General features: G+C 37.8%; 1 protein-coding gene across 7 annotated transcripts in view; it reads left to right on the forward strand.

The window, feature by feature from the left end:
• CCDC88A (coiled-coil and HOOK domain protein 88A) overlaps positions 1-27,112 on the forward strand; it is a 131,003-nt gene extending 103,891 nt beyond the window's left edge. For 2 of the 7 annotated variants that reach the window (XM_089528887.1, XM_089528884.1), the window contains exons 26-31: positions 4,517-4,600; positions 5,586-5,789; positions 6,075-6,146; positions 7,271-7,351; positions 13,463-13,731; positions 15,546-16,943. In XM_089528887.1, the coding sequence (XP_089385013.1) occupies positions 4,517-4,600; positions 5,586-5,789; positions 6,075-6,146; positions 7,271-7,351; positions 13,463-13,731; positions 15,546-16,535 (1,700 nt within the window). In that variant the 3' untranslated portion in view covers positions 16,536-16,943. Of the gene's footprint in view, positions 1-4,516; positions 4,601-5,585; positions 5,790-6,074; positions 6,147-7,270; positions 7,352-13,462; positions 13,732-15,545; positions 17,482-21,437; positions 21,540-23,319 lie in introns of those variants that run through there. The other 5 variants (XM_089528889.1, XM_089528890.1, XM_089528888.1 and 2 more) reach the window with 5 other exon arrangements.
• The last annotated feature ends 201 nt before the right edge of the window (positions 27,113-27,313 follow it).

The raw sequence follows: 27,313 nt of genomic DNA on the forward strand, positions 1-27,313 counted from the left end.
AAATGGGGAATACTGTAGAACGGATGGTCATAATTTTAGTATTCAGTGATGTATTTTTATACTTCAGCATCTTGTCTACTTCCTTCATAGCTGCCCTTCCAAGTCCTAGTTTTCTTCTGATTTCTTTACTGGAGTATATGCTCTGATTAACTGTTGAGTCAAGGTATGGAAAATCTTGAACTATTTGAGTGTCTTTAAAGTTACGAAAATTATCTGTGGTCTCGGTTTTCATTTTCCTAATGTTCAGCTGTAAAGCCTTTGCATTTTCTGTCATTCCAAATCTTTATTATTTTCAGCTAGTAATATATTGTCATCTTCATACCTTAGATCATTGATGTTCCTTCATTCAATTTTTATATCTCAGAAACTCATCCTGCTTTATATATGATATGCTCAGCATACAAGTTAAATAGATAGGGTGATAAGGTGCAGGCTTGCCAGTTGGAAACCATTCCGCTTGTTCGTATTCTGTTCTAATACCGTGTGCCCTTGCCTTACACAGGGATCCGTTCCAGATAACATACCCGCGTAAGGCAAATACCATGTTCGCGTATACGTGAGCCCCATTGTAAACAATGGGGTTCGTGCATGCGGTGCTGTGCGGCGTGCATGCCATTTCCTCTTCACTCATGCAGCTTTCAGGGTAAGCTGAAAGCCACGTATAGCACGTCTGCGTATGACGCAGACGCGCTGTAGTAGCCTCTTGTTGTGAGTACAGGTTTTGCATCAGAACAATCAAATGTTGTGTCACACCTATTTCTTTAAGAATTATCTATAATCTTTTGTGTTTCATACAGTCAAATGCTTTGCTATAGTCTATAAAACACAGGGTGAATTTCTTTTGAAATTCTTTGGTACTGTACATTCTGTTATCCAGAATATGCTTGCTATATGCTCCCCAGAGCCTCTTCCTTTCCTGGACATCTGGCATTTGGACATTTGGCATTTCTTGCTCCATATATGGTAAGAGGCTTTGTTGTATAATTTTGAGCCACACTTTGCTTGCATAGGAAACTAATTCAACGGTCCTGTAATTGTTGAATTTCTGGTGTCCCCCTTCTTGGGGATTAATATAGAGAGAGAGAGTGTTTCCAATATGTGGGCCATCATTTGGCTTTCCATATTTGTTGGCTTTCCATATTTGTTGACAGATTTTAGGTGTTTATGTATCTATGAGATATTGACTAGTCTCATAAACTTTTAACCTTTTCACCAGAGTCTTTTAATTGAGTGCCAGAATGGATCCAGGAGAAAGTGTTGGCAACAAGGTTTCTAGCTTGTATAAATTCAATGCTTATATCTCTTAGTAGTCTTCTGTCTCTTCCTGTTTTAATTACATATCTTTGAGTTGGCTATGAGAAGAACTGGAAAAAGAGACAGAGGCCTATGTAATAAATGTAGCTTTCAGTAATAGACCCCATGCTTTGCTTGGGTGGCAATATGGTTTAACCCACACATGGATGTCTCCTTCTCAGCATCTAGAAATGGGTATTTATGGTACGTTCCCAGCATATCATTTATTTGTGCCATCTATGACAGGAGAGAAATAAATGTTTTAGATCTAAATCTTTTTTTGTTCATTCCAGATAACACTGACTCATTCAGTTAGTGGTAACTTGTTAAGTCAGCACTTATCTGGAGTCCAACAATTCATTGGATCTAGGATCTACTGTATTTGAGATTAACAGTAGAAGTGCCTTATCAGAGTGCAAACATACCTGGCAGGCGGCAGCAGAGAAGCATTTTTTTACTGTCTCTGCATCCCTTTTGCCAAACGGATTTTCTCGCTGCCTGGCAGCTTTGTTTGCAGCGCGATAAGGCTTGAAATTAAGGCCTCAGAATTTCCAGAAGATAAAGTTTTTACCAGTTTAGGAGTTTTACTTCTTTATTTAGCTTTAACATTGCTTCAGCAATTACTATTTGCTGTACGATCTAGTACTCAGTTGCTGTCCTCCAGCTACAGGAATTCTCACTTTTGCAAACTCAAAGAAGCTCTGTTTGTGCTTACTGATCTAGAGTAATGAGCTCTTGTTCTCCCAATGGGAGATCAAGTCCTGAAACGCTGCTGAGGGAGCCTTATGTGCCACTTATATGTAATTGCCCCATCTCCTCTGTGCCTCTTTTTGACTAAAAAAACTGAATCCCCTCCAAACAGCTGAAAACATGGAGATGCTTCTGGGTGTGAATGTCCATTTGGAGTTGCGGGGGCAGGGCATATGGACCTGAAGGATATCAAAACGGCCTCTAGATTGAACTTGGCCTATCTCTGTTTTATCTGATCAGCCTGTAAGTCAGTGCATCCATGTGCATACGTATTTTTTCATTCCATAAAGCATCTCTGAAAATTTGTCCAGATACATAGTTTCTTCAGCACCAACCTTAGAAGAGAATGATAATCGAGGGTGCACCAACCTGAATCCTGTTATTTATCACAGCCAAAGTAGACTCAGTGAATCAGTGGGGCTTACCTATGTGTTCATTCACAATTTTAATTCAATGAATCTTGCTGAAATTTAGTAGTAGAATTATGACTTATTTGCATATTTTATTAGTAGATTTACTATGTTTATATCCAGTGAATCTGACGCCAGAAATATAGCTGATTGTTCATTTCCAAAAGTATGAACTTACCTTAAATTAGATAATTTTGCAATATAAAAATATTGTGGAATCACCCTTGCCAGTAGAATTAGAACTGTCCTCCTAATTGTGAGTGAGATATTATCGTGTGGATATTTATAGAAGCTGAGGTGCATTTAATAGGTCTGCATTTATTTTGAATTGCCCAATTTAAAAAATAAAATAACAGTTTTTGCAATACTGTAGACCTACACTTTTTTCCTGTTACAAAAAAGTTGTTGCAATACTTTTGAATTATACAAAGTTAGGTGTTTGCAGTATGATGCAAAACACACTTATTTTATACTTCATTTGTGTGTGTGTAGGTTTAATCAGAATGGAAGGCTTAGGGTGCAGCTCTAATTTCCCATTGTAATGCTGATATTGGGATAAGGCGAGCAGTTAGTGCTACTAGGAGAGCTGTTACAGTGTTAACTCAGTAGGCAGATGTTACTTATTGCCAATACCTTCCTGAAATCAGTTTTTAATTTTTTGTACTCAGGTTGTGGACAAAAACTGTATGTAAGTGGCAAGAAGAAAGGGTGGAGTGGTGGAACAAAGACTAACAAAGCAGTACAAGGTTTAAATTTAAAAAAACAAACAGATATTGTATTGTGTGTCTTCCCATGCATTAAAAGGTTTCAGAATGTGTGTTTGTGGAGACCCTGTATTTTTGCCCTTTGTTGCTACAACAATTGTCACGAGTTTAACCAGGAAAAGGGAATATGACACATATACTAATATGACAAATCATATATTCTGGCACGCTGTGAAGCAGTGATGGGCAACTGCAAAAGACTTGAGACCCTCACCCCCACCCCATTTTCCTCCTTTGAAGCTCACATCCATTTGTTTCTAAGCAACCAGTGTAAATGCTATTTGGGGCCTTTAGAAACTACATCTGTGAAATAGCATTTAAATAGAGAATCTCACCCCTTGGAGTCTGTGAAAGTGCAATTCTGCATTTTTAAAAAAACTTATAAATGTTTCTGAAATTGAGGCCCAGAGGCCATGGCAGACCTTCAAGTGTAGGCCACAAAATTCCTGGCAAAAGTAAAATTTTGAAATCTCTGTATAATATGAGACTTCAAAATTTGGTTTTTGGATGTTGCATGCTTAATCTAAGTGTACTCACATTGTCCCTATTTTTTGTCTGTATTATTCATCATTTAACTATTTGATACCATCTCCTCTCCACTGCATGTTTGGTAAACCACTTAATCAAGAGTTGTTGTTTTCAGTAATGATCTTGAGTAATTATTATAGTTATACAGTACTCCATTCTGTTGATTTCTTGACCAGCTATCATAAGGTCAATTACTGTGTTAAAAACAACAACAGGGAGAGCTTCACTGCTACTATTTCTATTGTTGACAGCTGAATGAAACAAAGTACCAGTAGGTTCAAATTAGTAAGATTTAAAATTGGAAATTAATGTTGTGAAAGTTAGCAGCTACATGGAAGCATGGAATGGTGGCAGTACTTATTGAAGAATGTTTTATTAAACATACAGTTCTGAAGATTATTCATGACTTCATAAAACCTGTTGAGTTCTGATTCCTTCTTCACAAATCCGTGTTGATTATTGAGGTATGGTGATTTTTTGGTTTGGTTTGGTTTTTTTGAAGCACTTAACAATTCCAAATTGTGAAAGTTGCTTATGGCCTTCACATGTAATTTCCAGAGCTTCTTGGGTTGTAACAAAATTTCATGGCGGAGATTTCACGTTCCATTGTCATTCAGCAACATGAGGTTAATAGCTTTTGGTAAGCAGCACCTAGTGGGAGTGCAAGCATTCATTTCTGTCCTTCGTTTCAACATTTAACTTCCATCTGTTCTTCTCCCCTTTTTCTTTCATCTTCCCGTTTCCGTTTTTCCTTATGCTATGACATAAAAGTGGTTGCACTGAAAAGACTGCCCTTTTTGAGGAACAGACCGAAGGAAAAAGACAAAATGAAGGCCTTCTACCGTCGCTCCATGTGTAAGACTTTATGACAGTTCAGCTTCTTTTTAAATGGCTACACTGGCTTCTAGTACTAATTTCACTAACCTTCCTTGGACTGCACTGTTTTTCCTCTTTTGTAAAGTGCAAGTCCTGCTATAATACAAGGAGCTGAAGCAATGTTTCTAAACACCTTGACACTGCAAGTAACAATTGGGGTGTATAAATAATAATTGTGTACACACATTTACATAGACATAAATTGAATTCACATTTATTATACGTTCAAATTGTACAAATTATGTCCATCTGAATACAGGTGGATAGTATATGTGTACATATAATAATATACCCTCAAGTCATTTGCAAATGTTGATTTCCATTCTTAGTTATCACTTATATAAGAACAAATACATATCTGTAAAGTTGTTTGGTGAAAACCCAGTGCAAAGATAAATTGTATCTTATAAATATTTTTCATTTAAAGATACAGAAGGGAGGGGGACAGATATTTTTGTCATTTATTCTTTAGGGAAATGTTCTTTAAGAAGTTGGGGGAGACAGTATGTAAAGATACCTGTCTTAGGATGCATTTATTTCAGAACCTTTCTTGAGTGTCATGCTAAATAGTCTATTCCTGCAGAAGCCTGCATTGAAGAACCCCTTATCATTGCCAACACTGACTTTGTATTAGCACTTCTGTTCATCTTACCTTGTTCATTCCATTTTGTCATTGCAAACATATCAGAGCTTCTAACATCTATTTATCTATTATATAGCACTCCAGCACAAGCATGGCGGTTGTAGCTAATAAAAACCAATTGCAGTCATCTCTACAAGAAGGCTTTGGCTTTTTAACACTTTTCATTCATTCAGCCAGTTGCATGTTGTAACACATATGGACTTGTGGACTATAGCTTTCAGTACGTGTTGATGCTTAAATAAATGTGAAGCATTTTACAGTGCAAAATAATTTTTTAAACATTAAACCATGCTGATTCATTTGCTTTCATTTGCATCCCAGCCATGAATGACCTGATGCAGTCCATGGTCCTAGCAGGAGGACAATGGACAGGTAGTTCTGAGCATCTGGAGGGTCCTGATGATATACCTACGGGTAAAAGGAGAAAAGAATTGGGATCTATGGCCTTCTCTACTACATCCATCAACTTTGCAACTGTCAACTCTGCTGCAGGCTTGAGATCCAAGCAGTTGCTTAATAATAAAGGTATAGGTAGAACCTTTTCACAGTGTGGTGTGGTTGTGTTGGTAACAGTAGTCTTGTCAGAATCTGTTTGTCTTCCATATTGTGCATTATTTTCCAGTTAAAAAATTGGACTATCTGATTGGAAATTTGTGGAGTAATAGTATGGGAGAAAAGCTTCTTTATTTGTTAACTCTCTTGGGTAACATGAAATAACAGTTGATTTGATACAAAATATCTAGTGGTATTTTATTGACAATCAGTTCATCTCTATTTTTTGCAACAAAATTGTATCTGTTTCCTACCTAGATGCTACATCTTTTGAAGATGTAAGTCCACAAGGAATTAGTGATGATTCTAGTACAGGATCAAGAGTTCATGGTAAGGTTTATGCCTTAAAGGTATACAGAATAGCAGACCTATTATGGGAATGTTCATGAATTTTGTCTAGATACAGAAAATGTATAAGTGTTTTAAATATGCATGTTCCTGCTTTTCCACATATCTCTTTCTTTTCCCTTCCTCCTTGCATTTGAATTTCTTGCCTCTTCTTCCATCTCATCTAGGTATATTGAGTAATTGCAACTCTGACATCTCTTTTTAAAACAAAATTAACTACGAAGTGCACCCTAACAGGATCCAAATTTCTTCCTGCCTAGGAAACCAGTTTTTTAAACTTCAGTTCTGAAAATTTTAGTTAAACAATCTGGGCTAAACTCAGCATTAATGCTATTAAGGGTAGATCCATTAAAAGACAGCATTCTAAGTAGTTGTAACTAAAAGGTCCTACTGATTTCAATAGGTCTACTCTAGGTTGTATGAGCCTACCACTCTACTTAGCCCAGTGGTTCTAAAAGAGGTATCCTTGGAATTTAATGTACTTTAATGTATTGAATCAAATTTTAGCTGAGTTGTAAAAATACTTAAAGATGAAATAGCAGTTATGATTAAATGAAATTTCTACAGATGAACATAAACCAATTTGAATCAAAGTAGTGCAATGTTTTAAAACATACTAACACTGTCCCTGTGCTTGTATTGGTTAGGAGTACAGGATATTAACTGTGCAGATGCTCTTATTCCTCCTGTTAGTGGCATTTCTGCAGTGTGCAAAATTCCATGTCATATCTGTTGTAAGTGCCTTAGCCATAAAAATTTTCTGCATGTTGGTGTGCTGCTTTGGGTTTTGTTTTGTTTTTTATCCTGGTTCTTGCCACCAGCGAACCAGATCTATACATACACTTTTTCTTTCTGTCACTTTTTCCTTGTAGCTTACTTGTTCCTATACTGCCCCTTTCTAAAATGTCAATTGTGGGCTGCCTATAAATGGCTTCTTTTCACCACCTATAAGAAACCACAGTTTGACAGTAGCATGTTCAGCTTGTGCAGTACCAGTAGTGCATGATTTCCTGCCTCACAGCATTCTGTTTACAGAATGTACTAGGCACAATGCCATCTGTTATGGTATGTGCTTCATGCTATCTACTGATTTTTTTTTCATTCAGCTTCGAGACCAGCCAGCCTTGATAGTGGCAGAACATCCACTAGCAATAGCAATAATAATGCCTCACTTCATGAAGTCAAAGGTATGCTTCTAGGCAAACTGACACATGCTTCATTCTCCATATTTTGGGGGTGGGAGAAGAAAGCACTTCATAGCATGTTTTTCCCATACTGATCATTTTAAACATTTCATCTCTTTTTAAATGGATCTTTAGAATACGGTGGGCTTCATCAGGAGAAAATCAGTTAGGAAAAAAAATGAAGACTGAACAGCTAGTCAATAACTTCTTAACAATAACAACCTGTTACCACTAAAAACCAATCAACTCCAATAGAGTATTCAGGAACACCATAAGGAAAAATACTTTCAAATAATTCTAAGCCTCTAAATCAGGGATGATAATCATCTGGCACTTTAAATGTTGCACTGCAACTCCCATTAAGTCTACTGAACATAGCCAGTGGTAAGGAATTCTGGGGGCAGCAGCCTAGCAACACTGGATAGATGCGTAATTTTCACCCCTGCTTCTAAACAAATGTCATAAGAGACAGAAATGAAAATGCAGCCATAAAACCTTTTGGAAGAACAAATCTGTTTTTGGCATCAGATACGGAGACCATTATTACCAGCACAGGCCTGTTACAGACTGCCAAAATAAAGCTGTTTCAGGTCTCTTTGGAGGTATGCTATTTAAATGATGCATGGGTCCTAAGAGTATAGAGGTCGCGCCAATGCCACACTCCATTCCTAAGCACTGGAGTGCAGCTTTAGTGCAGCTTCCGGATTCTTAGGATGCATGCATCATTTAAACAGCATACCTCCAAAGAGACCCGAAGCAGCTTTATTTTGGCAGTCTGTAACAGGCCACAGTATCACTAATTGCAGTGTTACCAATGAAAATACTTACCGTCTAGGTAATATACAGTTATCCCTCCATATCCATGGATTTTTTTATCCATGGTTTGAAAATAATTTTAAAAATACATTAATTGCAAAATGCAAAGCTTGGTTTTGCCATTTTATATAAGGGATACTATTCTACTTTGCCACTGTATTTAATGGGAGCAGAGCACCCACAGATTTTGGTATCCATGGGGGATCCTGGAACCATACCCCAGTGGATACCAAGGTTCCACTGTATGTCCACATATATGGAAGATAAGGAGGTGGCCAACAGAATGGAAACAATTATTATACATCCCCATCCACAAAAAAGGAAACACACAAGATTGCAGCAGCTATAGGATCATAGCATTAATCTCCCATGCAAGCAAAATTATGCTCAAAGTTCTGCAACATAGACTCCAACCATACATGGAAAGAGAAACACCAAAGGTGCAAGTGAGTTTCAAGAAAGAAAGAGGCATTGTGGGCTACATTGCAAACATACGATAGCTAACATAGCATACAAGTGAAAGAAAAAATCAGCATGTGCTTTACAGAGTATAGCAAAGCATTTGACTTGATAGAGCATGAAAAACTGGATGGTGTTTAAGAACATGGGAGTGCCACTACATCTGATAATCCTGGTGAAAAATCTGTACTTAAGACAAGAAGCTACAGTTAGAAAAGAATATGGAGAAACAAAATAGTTCCCAATAGGCAAAGGGGTCACCCTATTTGTTCAACTTGTACACAGCAAATATCATACAAAGAGCAGGCTTAGAAAAAGGAGATATAAAAATAGGAGGAAAGAATATTAACCATCTTAAGATAGCAGGATGGCACCATACTACTAGCAGAAAACATCACAGACTTGCAGCAATTATTAAAGGTCAAAGAAGAATGTGCAAAGGCAGACTTAATATCTGAACATAAAGAAGACAATCGTAATAACCATGGAAGACCAAAATACATTCAACCTAAATAATGAGGAAATGGAAATAGTTAAAGCATTCCTGTACCTTGGATCAAACATCAATCAGAATGGAAACTGCAGCCAAGAAATCAGAAGAAGACTAGGAATGGTAAGGGCAGCCATGAAAGAGCTAGAAATGATCCTAAAGAATAAAGATATACAACCAAGCACTAAAGTTAGAATAGTCCAAGCCATTGTATTCCCCATAACCACGTAGAGATGTGAGAGCTGGACAGTGAAGAAAATAGTAAGAAGGAAACTCATTTGAGATGTAGTGCTGGAAAAGAGTGCTAAGAATACAGTGGACAGCCAAAAACAAATGGGTCCTTCAGCAGATAAGACTTGACATCACCATGGAAGCCAAGATGATCAAATTAGCCACATCATGACAAGGCCCAAGTCATTAGAAAAGACAATAATGATAGGAAAGGTAGAGGGAAGTAGTAAGAGAGGAAGACCACAAGCTTAATGGTCAGAATCAATAGGGAGGTCACTGGTATGAATTTACAGGACCTAAAGAGAGCAGTGGAGACCAGGGGGGCTTACAGATGTCTCATTCACAGAGTCACTATGAATCAGGTTTGCCTCAAAGCCTTTTAACAACAACAAGGTGCATTACTTTCCTCCTACATAATATTTGGGCATCAACAGTATCTCTCACATTATAATATGTATAGCTTTATGTCATTAGTGTCTGTAGTATTCACTATTACTCAGGAGAATCATTAGCCATCATTAATTATTGTTTCATTTCAACTGCTCTAGAGGATGAATGTCTCTTTTGGTATTCAAGCATTCCTCACCTTTTGCATCCATCACAGTTGCTCTTGAGAGAGCATGCCTCTGCCAATTACCTATGGATGAAAACATAACTGAGTTGTCCCCCAAAATAAACATCAGGTACAACACATACTGTATATGTAAAGTGATACCATGCCAAACATCCCCTCCAGATTTGGTGGAAATCTGCACTATTTACATGGGCACTGGTAACATAAAAAATTAATGTTATTTATGTCATTACAGCAAATATCAGAAATATATTTTTTTTAATTCAGTTTGCCATAATCTTTCAAATGATTTGCCACACTACTCTATATGAGTGAAAAAATAATTGGGGTGCCCCCACCACTGAATTTTATGTACATCACATAGACTGTAAGGTACGTTTAAGCCAAACCATCCCAAGCATACCTTCCAAATTTGGTGAGAATCCAATGAAAAACTAATTCGGGTGTTCTGCTCTCCCACCACCACCAAGTGAATCTTACATATGCCATATACCCTGTATTTTAAGCCTCACTATTCCAAATATATGTTCCAAATTTGGTGAAAATTTGTCAGCCATTTTTGCATGATGTAGTGACCGACAGAAATTTAGTTCTATTAATATAGATATTTCAAAGTTTTAGGCCCACAGCAACACTTATTTAAATTCAAATATTTTAGTAAGTCTGTTTTTGTTGAGACTTGCCTATAGGCCTATATATGTGGTTCCTGTTCCCAGTTTTAGTGTGAGGTACAAGTAAAGCAGTGACATAAAAACAATGTAAAAGCAAATACTTTATAAAGAGCAAAAAATGCCTTAATAATAAAAAGGTCTAAAAATGTTACAGGACTTCATCTAGTACTAAAGATTCATGCTTCCATGCTGCTGAGTGCAAACGAGCTGAATCAGTGGCAGTGCTGAAACTGGTTTCTCTTCTTAGACCTCCTGGCATAAACAGCTGGATGCTCTGTCACCTCTTTTGTTGCAAACATAATTAGTGTAAAGGAATACACAAACCTAACAATAACAGTTTCTTTAAATTGAATTTAATGTATTTGACTCTCTCAGTATAGAATCTGCTCAATTCAAAGTATTGCTATTATGATTTATAAAATGTGAGTTATTTTCTGGTACAGATTAATCATTCTAGTAATTTCTGGTGCTTCAAATTACCTATGGTGTGGTTTAGTAGTATTAATAACCATGCACTGCTTGTTTTTCTTCCAGTGTAATTTACAATAAAAGGCAGCTTCCAGTTGCTTGGTTTTGATTTGTTTGTTTTTAAAAAACACATGAAACAAGCTGAATTGTCCTGCATTTAAGTATTAGTTTGTGCAGAACCTGATGTTTCTTCTCCAAGACAAACTCCTGGTAAACTGGAACAGACATTAGATAGAATGCCCTTTAAAGAAACTGTTCCAGGGCTGACCAGATTGGTCAGGCTCAGCCCGTGCTGTCCTGGCCCTAGTGCTCCCCCAGTTCGGTCCCCAGGTAAGCATAGGGATGAGCAGGTGTTTATACACCCATCCCCACGCCAACCCAGCCCCCACTACTGGTACATGTTGCTTACCTTGCCGCACTGTTGCTCATACTTGGAAGCCTCCCTTCATCACATCTGATGCAGAAATGGGGTGCCCGGCTGCACCCATATGGCCAGGAGTGCCATTTCCAAGTCAGACATGGCAACTGGGAGGACCTTTGAGTACAAGTGATGGCAAGGTAAGGAATCGAAAAATATTTCTTGATGAACGTAAAAATAGATCCTTCATATTCCATCTCCTACTTTTTGTAGTATATCATAGATTTTCATAGATCACAGATTTTCAATATTTTCTTTGTTCCTGAACCTGAGTTGAGTAATAAAAATATCTGTATGTATTTAGTATCTTGAAAAATAATACAAATAAGAGAGATTTAAAACTGAAGCTTTTTTAAATGAAAAGATTAAATTATCACATTGAAGAGTAATTACAGGTAAGAAGAGGGGATGATTTCTCAGTAGATGTTTGCATAGCTGCTGAGAGCAAGTTTGGAACCCGCTGAATTTTTTTTCTGTCTCCAGAGATTGAATCATTCACTCAAGAGCCCTCACGTTTTTATAGGTGAGAGGGAGGAATCACTGCCACCCACAGCCAGCACCCTCTTTTCTGCCATTTTCCCACCTTCATTTTTTGAACTGCAGCCAGAGTCTGCCCTCTTCCTGTGTCACGTTCCCCTTGGCAGGCAATACATGACAGCTGGGAAATGGTCAGGAGTACCTCTCATACACAGAGAAGCTGGTGAGGGTTTTGGAGAGCTGCTCAACCAGGCTATGGAGGTGACTGTGCACCACTGCTGCCACCACTACCTCCTTATCCTTGAGTATTTGAACCCATAACAGACTGATCACCTCCAGTCTCTGTTTCCAGCTGCTGCCAGCATTGATGGAGAGCTTGCATTTTACCTATGGTTTTTTCAGTAGCCACCTTCTCTCATACCCTTCCACTCATTGGTGCTCCCTTCACTTACATGGGATCTCTCTCTTGCAACAGAGGCAGACTGGCTTAAAATCTTCAGTGTTTCTTAATACAGAATTGTGTATATCTTCATTGCTTTCTTTGAAATTAATCAGCTTTACCATGGATGAAAATGATACTACGGTGGACCCTCCACATTTGCTGGGATAAGGGGTACAAGACCCCTGTGGAAGTGGGAAGACAGAAAATAAAAAGCCATTATTTTTTTCTTACCTGAAGAAACACCTCTCTAGAAATCTCTAGGTCCCCTCTGTGGTTAACCTCTGCTGGATGTTGACCATAGAATTGCACTGGAGGACCTATAAATGCATAGAGAAGTGTTCTCCCTAGGAATCTCTAGGTCTTGCAGCATGATTTTTGGTGGAGGTTGACCATAGAGTCATGCTGGAGGATCTAGAAATTTTTAGAGATAACATATTAATCAAATCAGTGAATAATCATATCCACAAAAGTCAAAGCCGCAAATGTGGAGGGCTGGCTGTACAGGTTAAGTCTCCCTTATCTGGAATGCCTGAGACCAGGAGTGTTTTAGATTTTGGATTTTTTCAGATTTTTGAATATTTCCATATACATCTTGATGTTGGAATCCAAGTCTACAAACGTGTAGTTTATGTTTCATATACACCTTGTAAACATAGCCTGAGGTAATTTTATACATAACATTGCCATGAATTTTATGTATGAAGCAAGGTTTGTGTACACTGAATCATCAAAAAACAAATGTGTCATTATCTCATCTTCCCCCCCCCCCCCGGACAGTTTTGGAGTATTTTGACTTTCAGAATTCTGGACAAGGGATATTGTACATCCTGTACAACTAATGACAAAAACATATGTGACATAGTTGGACCCTGGGGCCCCTTTTGGACCACAAGGTCCTAGTAATTTTACCAGGTTTCATGACCTCTGGTTGGACATGGCTGTTTGAGTAACTCACTGCAACTGAGTCTTGGGTGTGATAAAGCGTCCAACTGCATTGGAATATACTTGTTAAATTGTGTTTAAATTATAGTACGTTTTTTATATGGTCATTGCTGTTTATCCCCAAAGCAGGTGCAGTTAATAATCAAAGCAGGCCTCAGAGCCACAGCAGTGGAGAATTTAGCCTGCTTCATGATCATGAAGCATGGTCCAGCAGCAGCAGCAGTCCAATCCAGTATTTGAAAAGCCAGCCCAAGTCTAGCCCCATGCTGCACCGTAAAATGTCAGAACCACTGGATAGACAAGGAACACGGAGAATTAAGACAGACTCCCCTGGAAGTGAAGTGGTTACTTTGCAGCAGTTTTTGGAAGAAAGTAACAAGGTTACTTCAACAGAGGTATGCAAAAATAACACTTGATGTTAGGGGACAGAGAATAAATCTGAATAAATGTGATATTCCTTCTGATTGTATGTCTTATAGAATAAATACTTAATAATTTTTAACTATTGAGGCCAGCACTCAGAAAATAAATGATACAACACTTTGAAAAACCATTAAGAAAAGAGCATATTTTGAAGAAAACAATTCAGTCAATTTCCTGTAAATTAAACCATGCCAATTTTTCTAGACTAACCTATAATTAATTAATTATGACTGTTCATTCTCTGAAATATTTTGAGTTGAAAAGTTGATATCAGTTCTTCCACATCGTTTATTCTAAAGAGCAACCCCTTAAGTACTTGTCCAAAACCACTGCCAAGTTAAAGTTATTTTTCAGAAACTGTCATAGCTAGAATAACTGGAATAAAATATAATTAAATTTCGGGCATTTTCTGTATTGTTTCTGAATAATTTTGGTATGTGGGTTCACCACATGGAGATCATACAGATCTGGTCCTCAGCTTGAACTGGAAGGACATCCTTTCTCCACACATAGTTGAGTTGCATTGAAATAATGTGCAGTCTTCTCAGAACTGTCTGGCTAGTTTTCATTTTCCATATACTTGAATATTTATTCCCTCACCCTACAACTTCCAGTGAATAATTTGTAACTGTATTTCTCATCATGGTTGAACACAGTTGGAATTTATCCAGCAACTTCTGTTTCTCTATCAAGGGAATCGGTGGGTGTGGGTGTATGCTATTGGAAATTTCTCATAGTATTAAAACAGCCTAAGTTAGATTGTGTCTGAGTCCTAAACTAGTAATTTAGTAATTATGCTTATGTCTACATTTTTATAACTGGCTACCCTCTCTTGCCATGTCCTGACTGTTGAACATATATAGGAGAGTATCTGCCTAGTAAAATAAATGTGTAATTTTTTTAACTAAAGAAGCAATTTTCTACCCTTACACAAGGTGAATAAATGAGAGTATTTCAGGTAAATTATAATGTGGTTTCTGTGTTTATTTTGGAACTAAGAAGCATAATTCTGACTTACCTGTTCTCATATAAAATACCCTTCTAGATACTCTTTGCATGTTAGTGCTGATTTATTGCTTTGTGGTTTTTACAGCTTTTTGAAACAAAAACTCACTAATTTTCTGATCTTATCTAAATGTTATGGGTTTCTTTGAATTAAGATTTGCAAGAATTTATTTTCAGGTGACTAGCTCTTAAATCAGCCACTTGAAAAGGCATGTTGAACAGGGGTGGGGGAGTTTCACTTGCATTTTGGCTTTTTTCCCAGAGCTCCCAACTGAGAATTCCATATCTGGAAGCTTTCACAATGATTTCAAACTTAGGCTGTTTTATACACGATGTTCAGATTGCTAAGGGAGTTTTTGTTCAGTTAGTGAGAAATATATGGGAGAGATCTAAAAATGAAATGGCAATCATTGATTCAAATTTGTGATCTAGGAGGAAAAGCGATGCTTGCATTAGTTTTAAAATAAGTGGAACTTCCACTGAAATAATGTTAAGGTAGGAATATGTATTTTCAGTTTTTGTTCTTTCATGAACATGTAAACTTGAACAGTTTAAAATACAGCATGTATATTAAATTGCTTTATTTGGGTGGTCACTTATCATCATCATCATCATTATTGCATACCCACTTCTCCCCATGGATTGAGGTGGGGAACAATATACATATCAGCAAACATAATAGTTTTGCTTGTTTGTGGTGCAGCAATTAACACAACTGTTTCTATTGCATTTTGGAACATAAAACTAGAAACAGAATTAACTCTTTGGATATATTTTGCAGATCAAGTCCTCAAGCCAAGACAATCTCTTAGATGAAGTAATGAAAATTTTTTCTGAAAATGCTGAATTAGCAGGAAGAGAGAAACTAAGGAAACAGTCATCAAGGAGTGGTGGTATTGCCAGATCGCAAAGTGTGAAACACACAATAGAATTCTCTGGTGGAAAGTTAACTAAACAGGAGCACTTTGGAAAGCTCACTTCACATAGGATGGAAGATCCTAGCTTCTCGAACTCTTCAAAAACACTTGCGGCAGGCTCTAAAGGAAGGGCCAAGTCCGTTAAAGAAAATGTACAGTCACAACGACAATCAAAAGATTGTAATCCTTATGCTACTTTACCTCGTGCAAGCAGTGTGATTTCAACAGCAGAAGGAACTACTCGGAGGACAAGCATCCATGATTTTTTATCCAAGGACAGTAGGCAGCCAGTATCAATCGACCCAGCTCCATCTACAATTGACAGAAGTGCTGCATCAGCTTCTAGTGAGTACAGTCCTCAACTGCAATCTTCTTTTTCTAAATGTACATCATATGCCACAGTTACCTGCTCAGAAAGTGACTTAAGTAGTTTAGCTGCACTAGATCATTCTGCATATAAATCACAAAAGCTTAGAAATTCAGAGACAGGGAAAACAAACTATATTGCTAAAACATTTTCTTACAGTAATGTGTCCACCAGTGAGGTGAGCACATCAAACAGTATTATGAAGAAATTATCTGCAGTCCATTTGTCCAAACCATTTTTGGCACTCAACACTGAATTAGTCAGCAGTGTTAGTGCATTGCCTCAAAGACCTACATCAAAAACAACTGATAAGACATTTGGCAAGCTAACTTCTGAAAATCAGAAATCTGATGATAGAAATATGGAGATGACTCACAATAGTGGTGAATTTAGTACCCTTGTCCGTGCAAACACTAGTGACAGTGAATCCCCACTACCAGTTTCTGAAGATACTCAAACCTTGTGGTATGAATATGGTTGTGTATGACAGACATATAATATTAAGTGACCTTTCTGATATAATATGGATGTTTTGTTAATGTTAACTGGTTTAGACCATGTTTAAATTGTTTACTAGTTAGGATAGTCTCTTGAGAGTACATGTTCTTCATGTACCTTTTTTTCTTAGCATGTGGATGAATGTAAAATTGTAACCATGCCAAAGCTTGCATGAAACTTAAACTGCACTGTGTATTTTCTGCATGCCTTGTGAAAGCCTTAATACAAGCTAACTGTCTGTATTCTTTATTTTTTTTATTTATTATAAATATTTTATTTTATGTACATTGCTGGATGCATGCTAACCAGTTGCATGGTGCTGTGCCAGAAACAGCACAAAAAAACAGGTAATTTTCAGCAAACGTAACTTCTTACAATTTCTCTTCATTTCAGATGCCTTGGTATCATGGAGATTGTATGCTTTGAACCCAGTCCAGCTAAAGTTAGTTATGACCAAGTTAAAACAAACGGAACAATTCGACTAATTAACTTACAGGGCCCTATGTTATATAGATGTGTACTTGGATGTAGTCCCCACTGCTCCTTTGGGACTTGCTTCCAAGTATGTGAGCTTAGAGTTCCCATTTAGACATGACGAACTTCAGCTGGACTGAGGCCTTTGACTAAAAGTGCCCTTCCACCCCCTTTTGCACCTGAAAAAATGCAGAAGGACTCTCCATCTTTGGCTTTTCACTTAAGACGCATACATTCTACTTTAAAAAGTTATTGTCAAAAAATTAATTGACTATAGTTTACACCCTAAATCTGATCTACTGTTCATAGTGATAAAACGTTATGGTTCAGAAACCTATGGTTTTTTAAGTTATATAACCAAATGTCATAGTTTCATTAGAAAGACCAACCTTTTCCTTCCCTTTTCCTTCCTTTCCATTCTGTGTTTGATGTACCAATGTGGTCATGTATTGTCTTGCCTATATAGCATTATCTGCATTTTAACAGTATATTAAAATAAAAAGTAAAATGGATTGGTGGTATTTGTTTTTCTGTTTGAGGGTTCAATAGAAAATAGAATATGAAATATTGTTAGAACTGCCCCAATTGCAAAGAGCTACTTTAGTCATACCTATGGTCTTAGGTTAACTATTTTTTGTACAGAAGTATACCATGATGCCATATCATAAGGTGCGTTTTAAAGCCTCGGTGCATAGCAGGGTAAAGGTAGGGGGTGGGATTGGAGCTGTGGGTATTTCCAGGTACAGCTGGGAACAATTCCTATCTGAAAACATAGAGAGCTGTTGCTTGTTAGCATAGACATTACTGAGCGAGAAGGATCAGTGATCTGACTTGGTATTCCACAGCTTCCAAGGGTTGCTTTACTGTTCAGAAACATACATGTTTAGAACCTTCTTGAGCATGCAGAATTATTTAGCCTTAAGCATTATAAAATAGTCCATTTGAAGTAAATGGCATAGTTACTGAAAACTCTATTAAAATGTGACCAGGGATTGAAATGTCACTTAAACAGTTAATGCATCTGAAATTTCAGTTTCAAAAAGGTTCAGTGTGTACAAATATATATTGGATAAAAATCTGGCTAGAGGCTAGTATCCCTTGGACATCCCTACTTGTTAATTTTTTTTTCTTTGAACAATAAATCACATGCACATGATGCAACTTCCTTTTTGAATGCCATTCATCTTTAACATAGATATTCCAAGGAGTATGGAGGACTCTTGTTTAAAAGTTTCCAGCCCCTTTGCATGCTCAGAATGTTTGCTATGCCATTTTTAAAAAAGAAAAGTGAATTAATTCTGGTATTTATAATAGCCAGAAACATTAAAAACATGAAGCTTCTGGGAAAATGGAAGAGGTCTGTTCTAATTTTGGTTGGTATCCTTCTGGAGTACATAAAAATGGGGGCCTGAAGTTTATTTCCAGGAATAGTAAAATCAGAATAATATAGGAAGAACTCATTTATAATCCAGACGGAAAAGCTATTTCAGAATCAGTGTTAAAGGAATCGGTTTTCCTGTCCTTCTGCTTGACTTGTTAAAAGCATATAATTGAGTCTATACCACCATGGTATAATTCAGTGCTTTATATAAACTTCTTAATCTCATTTAATTCAATGGGAGAAAATTGTCTTAGCCACATTGTTTAACTTGATTTTTTATTGGACAATGTAAAACATTCAGAGAGAGCTGAGGAAAAGAGGGTTTATCAGGGGAAATGTTCACAAATGTAAAACTATGTATTTTGTCACATTTTCTATTTTCTAAAACAAATGTTTATAGCGCTGTCAAAGGAGTTCTAAATTTTCCCAGGTAACTTTTCACGGCTGCTTTGTGAACTTTGCAGTCCCAATATGAGTTCAGCAAACTTTGGGATCTTCTAAAGCTGCATAATAACATTTTGACAGATTTTGTAATCATCATTACAATACAAGCATCGTTTTGGTAATGTGGACATGCTTTAAAAATAAAATCCACACTAAACAATAAAACAGACTTATAAATGATGCCTTCCCAAGAGGGCATCCTCTGCTTTTGAGCTTACTTTATGAAATGTAACTACACAGTCACTGGTACATATTGAATGCCTGTGATATTACTAGTAACCAGCAATGTATCTCTCCCTTACTCTTTTATCTGCATCTCCTTATGACTTCTTTTTTTAAAAAGGTATTTTCATTCTGAGGACTCACCATTCATTATTAGATATGACCCTTTCCTTCCAGTAGAACTAAGAACAGGATATTTAAAACAGCATATTCAAGTTGAAGAAGGATACATCTTTCCCAAAGATGGAATATAGAATTGGAGGGAAGTCACAATATAAAGCGTGTTGATTGTTGGTTAAAATCTTAACAAAACACAAATCTGGAAACCACTGGCCATTAATGGTAATTTGCACAAACCAGTTTATACATCAAAGTTATTTTCCTGCTGCAGGAGACAATAGGAATCTGTTGCAACATTCATTTTTCTACTGAAGAACCATCAATAAGAGAGCCAGCATGTTATGGTGATTTGAAAGTTGGACTATGACTCTGGAGAACAGAGTTGCAATCCCCACTTAGCCATGGAAACCCTCTGGGTGATCTTGGGCAAGTCACACACTCTCAGCTTCAGAGGAGGGCAAAAGCAAAGCCCCTCTGAACAAATCTTTCAAAAAAACCAAACATGATAGTTTCACATTAGAGTCTCCATAAGTCAGAAATGACATGAAGACAAACCCTGTGTGTCATTACTGACGCCCATTTTTCTTTGACTAATCTATTTGCAATGTTTCTATATTGATTCTACACATAATGCAGAGCATTCATATCTCGCAGTCTGCATGAGCAGTTCAGCCAGTTAGTTTGGTCTTTGAAAGGATTATATAAGAATTGATTTATTTGACAACCAACATAGAAAAATGTCTGTGCTGCAGCTAACCATATGTCGAACTAGTTTATTGTTTGTTCACCACAGAGGTTACGTGCCTGTACTGCAGCCACTCACTCACAAGATTGTGAGTTCAGTACCAGCCGGGGGCTCAGAGTCGACTCAGCCTAGCATCCTTCTGAGGCCACTAAAATGAATACCCAGCTTGTTGGGGGCAATTAGTTTACACATTGTAAACCGCTTAGGAACTGCTTAAATTCACTGATAAGCAGTATAAAAATATACTCGCTGTTGCTATAGTTCTTTTAATCAACCAATCTTTCCCAGACTGCTGCATCCAGATGTGTTGAACTACAACTCTCATGATCTCATAGAAAAGGGCCAGGCTCTGCTGGCTAGGACTGATCAGGGTTGTTTTCTGACATAAGCCCGGTACAGATGGGCTCTGAAGGACTCCCTCAACACGTGCGAGGGGCACCCCGCCCACACTCCCCTCGCCCCTCGCATGTCAAGAGGGCGTCCTTGCTGCGCAGCGCCAAATAGACAGCGTGCGTAGTGATGATGTCACTGCTGCGTGGCCTCCAGATGGAGCCAGGTAGCAGCGATGTGCTCGCACCGCCGCCAGCTGTTAGTGGCAGTGCAAAAAGGAGCAACTTTTTAGCGGTCCTTTTTTTGTGTAGTCGCACCACGCAATTTGGTTGCTGCAGCGTGGCTACACGGCAAAGAGGTGGCTCCCGGCCGCATCTTCCTGGCACTTTGTACTGCACCATACTTGGAGGACACCAGATTGGAGAAGGCTGCCCTGCATCATTCTGCTACACCTTTAAGATACTGCAAGAGGGCTGTTGTTAATACAGAGTTGATTCTGGATGAGTGACTATTTCAATTAGCCCATCAGTTCCTTTTTCATACCCACCCATTTTCACAAAATGGACTCAAGGCAGCTTTTCAGTATACTTACCACCACAACCCTTTTTTAAATTGTATAAACTGATCCTCAGTCAAAACTAAAAACATGCCTGCTATGCCAAGAGAAGCATCTTGCACTGGATTTTGTTTTGTGAATTAGGATAATTAATTGTCTTGCTTGCAAGAAAAGGCTTGCTTGAAGCTTTGCTTTTCTAAACAGTTAATGTCAGCTAATTTGGTTTTGCATGTTCTATTTTATTGCATGCAAAAATAATGTTCTGCTTTAAAGGTTTGATTGTTAAAGTGACCAAAACAGCTCCACATTTGGTGAAGATGTAATTAGGCACCATTCCATCAATTTCCTTCTTTAACTCCTAAGTATAATACATAAGGGTTTTTTTTCTCTCCTGGGTGATGTGTTCTCTGTAATTTTAAAGAGTAAAGAAGAGGACAGAATAAATGTATAGAACCATCAGTTGTGTTCCTACAATATGTTCCCACCCTTTCCTTCTTATTCCTCTCCTTGATTTGAGTAAATCATCAATCTGTGATACCTAATGATGTATGTTGCAATGTGAGAACATGTTTATATTTTCCTGCTTTAAAAAGTAACATGAAATGCTTTTCTTCTGCAGATGTGGAAGCTAAACCAGAAAACAGAAATTCAAAAAGCAGGTCTAGGGAGCAACAAAGCTCCTAAATCTATTGCCCCTACTACATGAGATGTGAGCCAAGTGGTGAGTTTTCTGCCCAACATGTAAATGAGATCGCTTTCATTTACAGAGGGGAAAAAAACACTAACATTTGCAAATAAGAACAAGTGCATATTGCATTAACAGTTGCCAATATTGCTTGCATTAAATGGCTCGCTATTTTGCTTACTATTCAGAATGTCACATGCTGTTTTACCTGCTAAGGCAAAAGTATTCCATCTTTTTGTAAATTGCCTTCTTTCCCCCCCATATTTGCTTCCAGAATTATACCACAGTATATATATATACTAGCAAGTCAATATCTGCAAATTCATTTATCATTGTTCACCTCATGTGTTCTGTGCTACTGTAGCATTTTGAGCTCCTGATGTAGAGTCTGAAGACCCAGTTGTTCTTCCTGTCCCTGAGCTTATCTTAAATCATTTTCTCAAAATTTAAATGAATCAAATATCTTAAAAAGCAAATGCAAGAATATCCATCATGATTCAAATGAGAAAATGACACATGATCAAGGCTGTGTGTACGACAGTGGAAAACAATGGCCACAATTCACTAAAACAGTCACAAATGGCAGTGACTAACGTGTAACCTAGAGTTACGCATTTGTGAATGGTTTGTATTCACACAGGGACGTAGTCAAGGGGGGGGGTCCTTGGGGTCTGGACCACCCCCTTCCATTAGAAAAATGAATGGTGCATGCTGCTGCGCAGCCACACCCAAGCCCCATTATAATGGTGGCTATTAGTCTGGAATCCTCCCCCCTTCCTAAAATTCTGGCTACGTCCCTGATTCACAGGCCTACATACTCACTAGAGAATATGTAAGTAAAAGTATCTCTATCCCCACTTAGTGGGCTACAGCTTCTGCCAGCAACAGGGGTCTGTTCTCCTGTCAGTCAGAAAGCAGGTGGCTGATGTTTCCATCCCATCTTTCTTGCAAAGAATCTCTGGCATGAGGGGGAATTGTGGCAGGGATCCTGCTTGTCACTGACATGCTGGAGATCGTTCACAGGAGAGGATGGGAATGTCAGTTGCTTCCCAATTGACAAAAAACAAACCTCTGTGGTGGGTTGTGGCATCAGGCTGGGAGACACTACTCACCTATATAACTAGGGTGGTTATGTAGCTAAAGTAGACAATACAGACTCATAAGCAATAATTTAAAAACCCATCATCAGGCAACCCTGATTCTGTGCCAAGAAAACCTTTTCTGTAAATTGTCTAGATTAAGCACAATGCCTGTTCGTTTTATATGGCTGCAATTTTTTTACTAGATATAAAATTATGGAGGCCATTTCCTGAACTCTGGATGTGTTCAACCACGTTCCCTCTAGCTCTTGAAAACAATGTTTTTAAGCATTTCAGTTACAGTTCCAAGGACTAGAAACATGGAATTAAAAAATAAAAGCTGCGTTCTCCGGAAATGTAATTTTCTAGTACTATCCACCTGTGTGTTGTTTTTTAAACACAAAATTGCATGATATATATACATTCCTCCATATGATGCACGTATAAGTGCAGGAAGTAAAACACTTAAGCTGAAGTTCTGCGCACACCTACTTGGAAGTATGCCTCATTGATCACAATGGGAATTGCTTCTGAGAATGCCTAGGATTGTGCAAATTGTTTCGGTGCTAAGATGATGGTGTTATATAGGCTCTTGGCTTTCTGTCCCCTTTCTTCTTACCATTGCATTTCCGTTGTGTCCTGCTAGCTCTTGTAGTAACTTTACTTTTTTATCTCTCCTGTATCTTTGTTTTTCTTATATTTTCTTTCTTCTCTTTCTGCTTTTCAATTGAACACAGAGAGAAAAGTGTCCTTCAGTATCTCAGTATGAAGCCTTTATTTCTGAAGTAACCAGGCATCCGGCTATAGGAACTGTATTGTTTTTACAAAAAAAAAAATGTTCAAAGTTTTTACAGGCCTACCTGAATAGAACAGCCAAGAAATGCACGTCTCCTTTCCTTGAATCAAGGAACTGTACTGGCGTCTCCTGCTGATTTTTTTTTTAAAAAAGACAGACTATATTGCACATTGCACTGTTAAGATCTACTGAATAAAGGACAATTTTAATCTCTCGTAAGGACCAAGCATTATGCGGTCTCAAGAATTCCTTCAGGAACTCAATTACTGCTTTCTTCACTCCTTTACAAGCGTAGTCACTTACTGCTTCTGCAAATATTTAGTTCTGTAAAACTGAAATGGGAAAAAGCTGTGTTATGTTATGGAATTTGTTGTAAATACAGGTACAAAAAAGAGCCCCACAAGCATATTGGCAGTTGACAGCCTCATTGGGTTTGCATAAATTGCATGGTGTTGCTGTTTGCAAAATGAGACTGCTGATTATTTTGTTGTGTGTGGTGAGAAGAAACGGTTTAGGTACCAGAAAATATAATTGAACACTTCAACCAACACCCCTACATTAATTCATCTTTTCCATGTGTTTTCTACACATTAAGTAATATCCCAATTTTCTAGACAGGAAAATTGTGGGGAAAAACATTTCAAGAATGCCATGTCCGACAAAATTATTTGTGTTTTCAGCAAATACCACTTCCAAAATGAATCTATCTTTAAATGTTTTGCATTTTGTTTTTTGTTTTTGTGTTGTTTTTTTAAATGAACTGCTTGTGGCTGAGGTGGAAGTTTAATGGGGAAAGACCAATGTGACTAAGGTCAAGTTCAGTGTTTTTCAAGCCATTCCTTCTATTAGGGCTTTTACTAATAGGTCACCCTGTTTTTGTTCCTCCATAATTTTATATATATTAGGGTTGATTAATGTTGTTGGTACTTTTTAAATATTTGTATACATTTGTTGTCTTAAACTCTTGCAAAGAGCACAAGAAAATAGCTTTGGTTAATTCCTGGAAATGTACATGATGCTTTCCTGGTTATATTAAATTTTAAACTTTATTTTCTTAGCTACTAAATGTATTACTGTTTCCACAATATATCAAATTTAACCTTGTAGGATTCCTCTCTCACAAATGTATTTTTATCATTACCACACCTTTACCTCATCTAAATTCCTCACAGGTAGAGTCACATTATAGCTAAGCTCTTGCTGAAATGGGGGCACTGCCAATGTTAACACTGAACACTTGTTTTTAAACCACATTTCACATAGCATGTCCAGGTTTTTGCTAACAAGCACTACTGTTCTTCTGGGTAAATAAAAATATATTCTGTCCTCTTTTGTGGCAGATGAAAGAGGAGTTGCAAACCCTTGCCTGTAAACACACGTGTTTCCATATAGGCACAACTGCTAAGCCTGTGAGCAGGACGCTTGTGAAAACCCATCACACCCATGGCTGTGCGAGGTATAAAAACAGCAATAAAATAAATTTAACCACCACTGCCCTCAAGGTGGCCATTTATGGGTAGAGGGTGTGCATAGTCAGTTGAGTTGTCGCCTAGCAGTTGTAGCTGCACTCCCAGTCCTTTGCATAGGGAGCAGGGTTGTGGCCCTGAAAATAACATGTAAACATTTTAAGATTTCAGATGTGGTTGCACTCCCAACAACATCCAAAGGGCAGCATGAATCACCCTTGACTTAAGGTGATGGGCATAATAAAATGGCCCAGACACATCTCCTGTGTGCTTCTGAGCACCTTAATTTCACAGGAGAGAGTTGTGAAAACTACCCTCGCAGCAACCTTTTCATACAATTTCACACTACCAAACTACAAAACCTAAATGTAGTCAAATGCCTGAGTTCCCAAAGTGCCATTGTGTGTCTGTGTACTTTAGCTTGAAGTTATTCTGCCATGAGAAAGATTTGGAAAATGGGATTGCTGATCTTCACACAAGAGTGGCTGTTGTGCGTATTGTGTAATTTGTTTGCCGCCACTTACCACAAGAGCCCTTTAGCGTTATTTTATCTAGTGGCAAAGTGTCTAGCCAAAGACTATGAGTGTGTAACAACCTTTCAGAGATGACAAAACTAGGAGATCAGTACAGTAAAAAAGAGTAGAACAGTCAGAATTATATCTCAATACCAAATCAGTTTAAAACCCAAACCTAAAAAGGCCCTTGTGAATGCAGAACTCCTATGTGGTGCTCAAAAGACATCAGACTCTATGAGGTGTTGTTGCTTCTTGTGAAGAGCACTCCAAAGACCAGGCCTTTTCATTTGTGCCATCTCATCTTGGGAGGGTCATCGCCCTCCCTTGCCTTCAAACATGGGGACACTTGGGAAGATTGAGAACTTGGTCACATATTCCTTGGTCTAAATTTGGCTGTAGGTTAGGCCATGTTAGCATGTTTTGTATGAGCTGTCCCTTCCCACTCACTCCAAAAGCTGGTTTGGATGCTTTGTTCAGAGCTTTTAGAAACTAGCATGTGCTTTTCATGCCTTTGCCAGTGTTTTAATTGACCATACCTATTTTCTTAAGATTTGCACCTTTTTGGAACTTTGCACTTGTTTTATATGTTTTATATTTACCTGTGTGTTTTGGGTTAGGTTTTGGCTTTCAGAGACACACCACCTGACTGTGGGCAAACATGTGAGCTGCATCTACCAGAAACGTGCATCTGATACATTGCAGAGAGATATGACTAAATAAAACAGTATTGCTTTACTTACAAAGCAATAAGGATTGCCTTTGAAAAAGTCTATGGTGGATCATCCCTTTTGTAATGTTTCAGCATTAGGCTGGATTTAGCACAGCAGGTAAAGTTTTGAAGTGTGTTTCTTGTTTTGCTTTAGATGATTCAGTGTTAAAAACTAAAATGCAAATCTTCCCTTAACAAATCCTCTCACTGAACTTTTCTAGGAGGATGAGGCTTATGATCTGCAAGTAATATGTTTCTTTAGCTCCTTCTCAACCAACATAGTTGTTCATTCTGTGTAAATCCAGATGCTTTTCTGCTAAGAGCTTAATAATAATAATTTTAAAAACAGCCTCAATTTTGTGCAGGAAAACCAAAGCCCTGTCTATTTTTACTCTCCTTGCCAGTGCATATGGAGGAATATTACCAGACTCCCCGCCTTCTGCAGACTCCACCATTTCTAAATCAGTAATAAAAATGAAATTTAGGCAGTCCATTTTGTCTCAGTTTTCATTACAGTCTACACAGTTTATATAAAAGAAAGATTAACTATTTTTTAAAAAACCATTTATAAAATCTGTAACAGTGTCAGGTAGTCAAAGTGTCACTTCACCATCAACATCCCAGCACCTTAAGGATGGAATACAAGATCTTTTTTTCATTGCACGTGACAATACTCAGCAGCTGTTGGAAGCTGCAGATCTAATGTAATGCAAAGAAATGTTCTTCCACTCTGCTGCTGTTGCTAAGGCTACAATCGCCATTTCCAGAACGTGTTATGTCTTAACATGTTTTGTGTTCTGAGAGATGGTGCAGCTCCAGCAGTGGAGGTGTCATATGTTTGTCTGGTGTAAACTCTCCTGTGCATCGCTCAGACATCGTTGAGAATGGAACTGCCTTAAAAGAGAGCACCTTGGTGCGACACAAACTATTTAAAACACTGTTTTACAGAAAGTGTTATTTAAAGCTGTAGTTTCCTTTCTTATACCTATTAATGAATTTTGTAATGTTTGCCATTGTACACTACTTATGTTATTAAAATTCCAAGCCAAATAATTTGTCAACCTTCTTGTTCTCCTTTTTTTCTCCAAATAAATTCTTACTGGGATGTAGGTAAATGATAAACAAAAAAGCCTATGTTTACAAAATGGCAATGAGAGGCTAAGGGCCTGCCTATAGGGTAGTACCCCAACAGCACCAGTTCCTGTCCGATCTTGGAAACTAAGCAGGGTCAGCTCTGATTAGCAC

Source organism: Sceloporus occidentalis, unplaced genomic scaffold (assembly GCF_023333645.1).
Source record: "Sceloporus occidentalis isolate IW3139 unplaced genomic scaffold, rSceOcc1.0.p SCAF_6, whole genome shotgun sequence".
Taxonomy (NCBI): domain Eukaryota; kingdom Metazoa; phylum Chordata; class Lepidosauria; order Squamata; family Phrynosomatidae; genus Sceloporus; species Sceloporus occidentalis.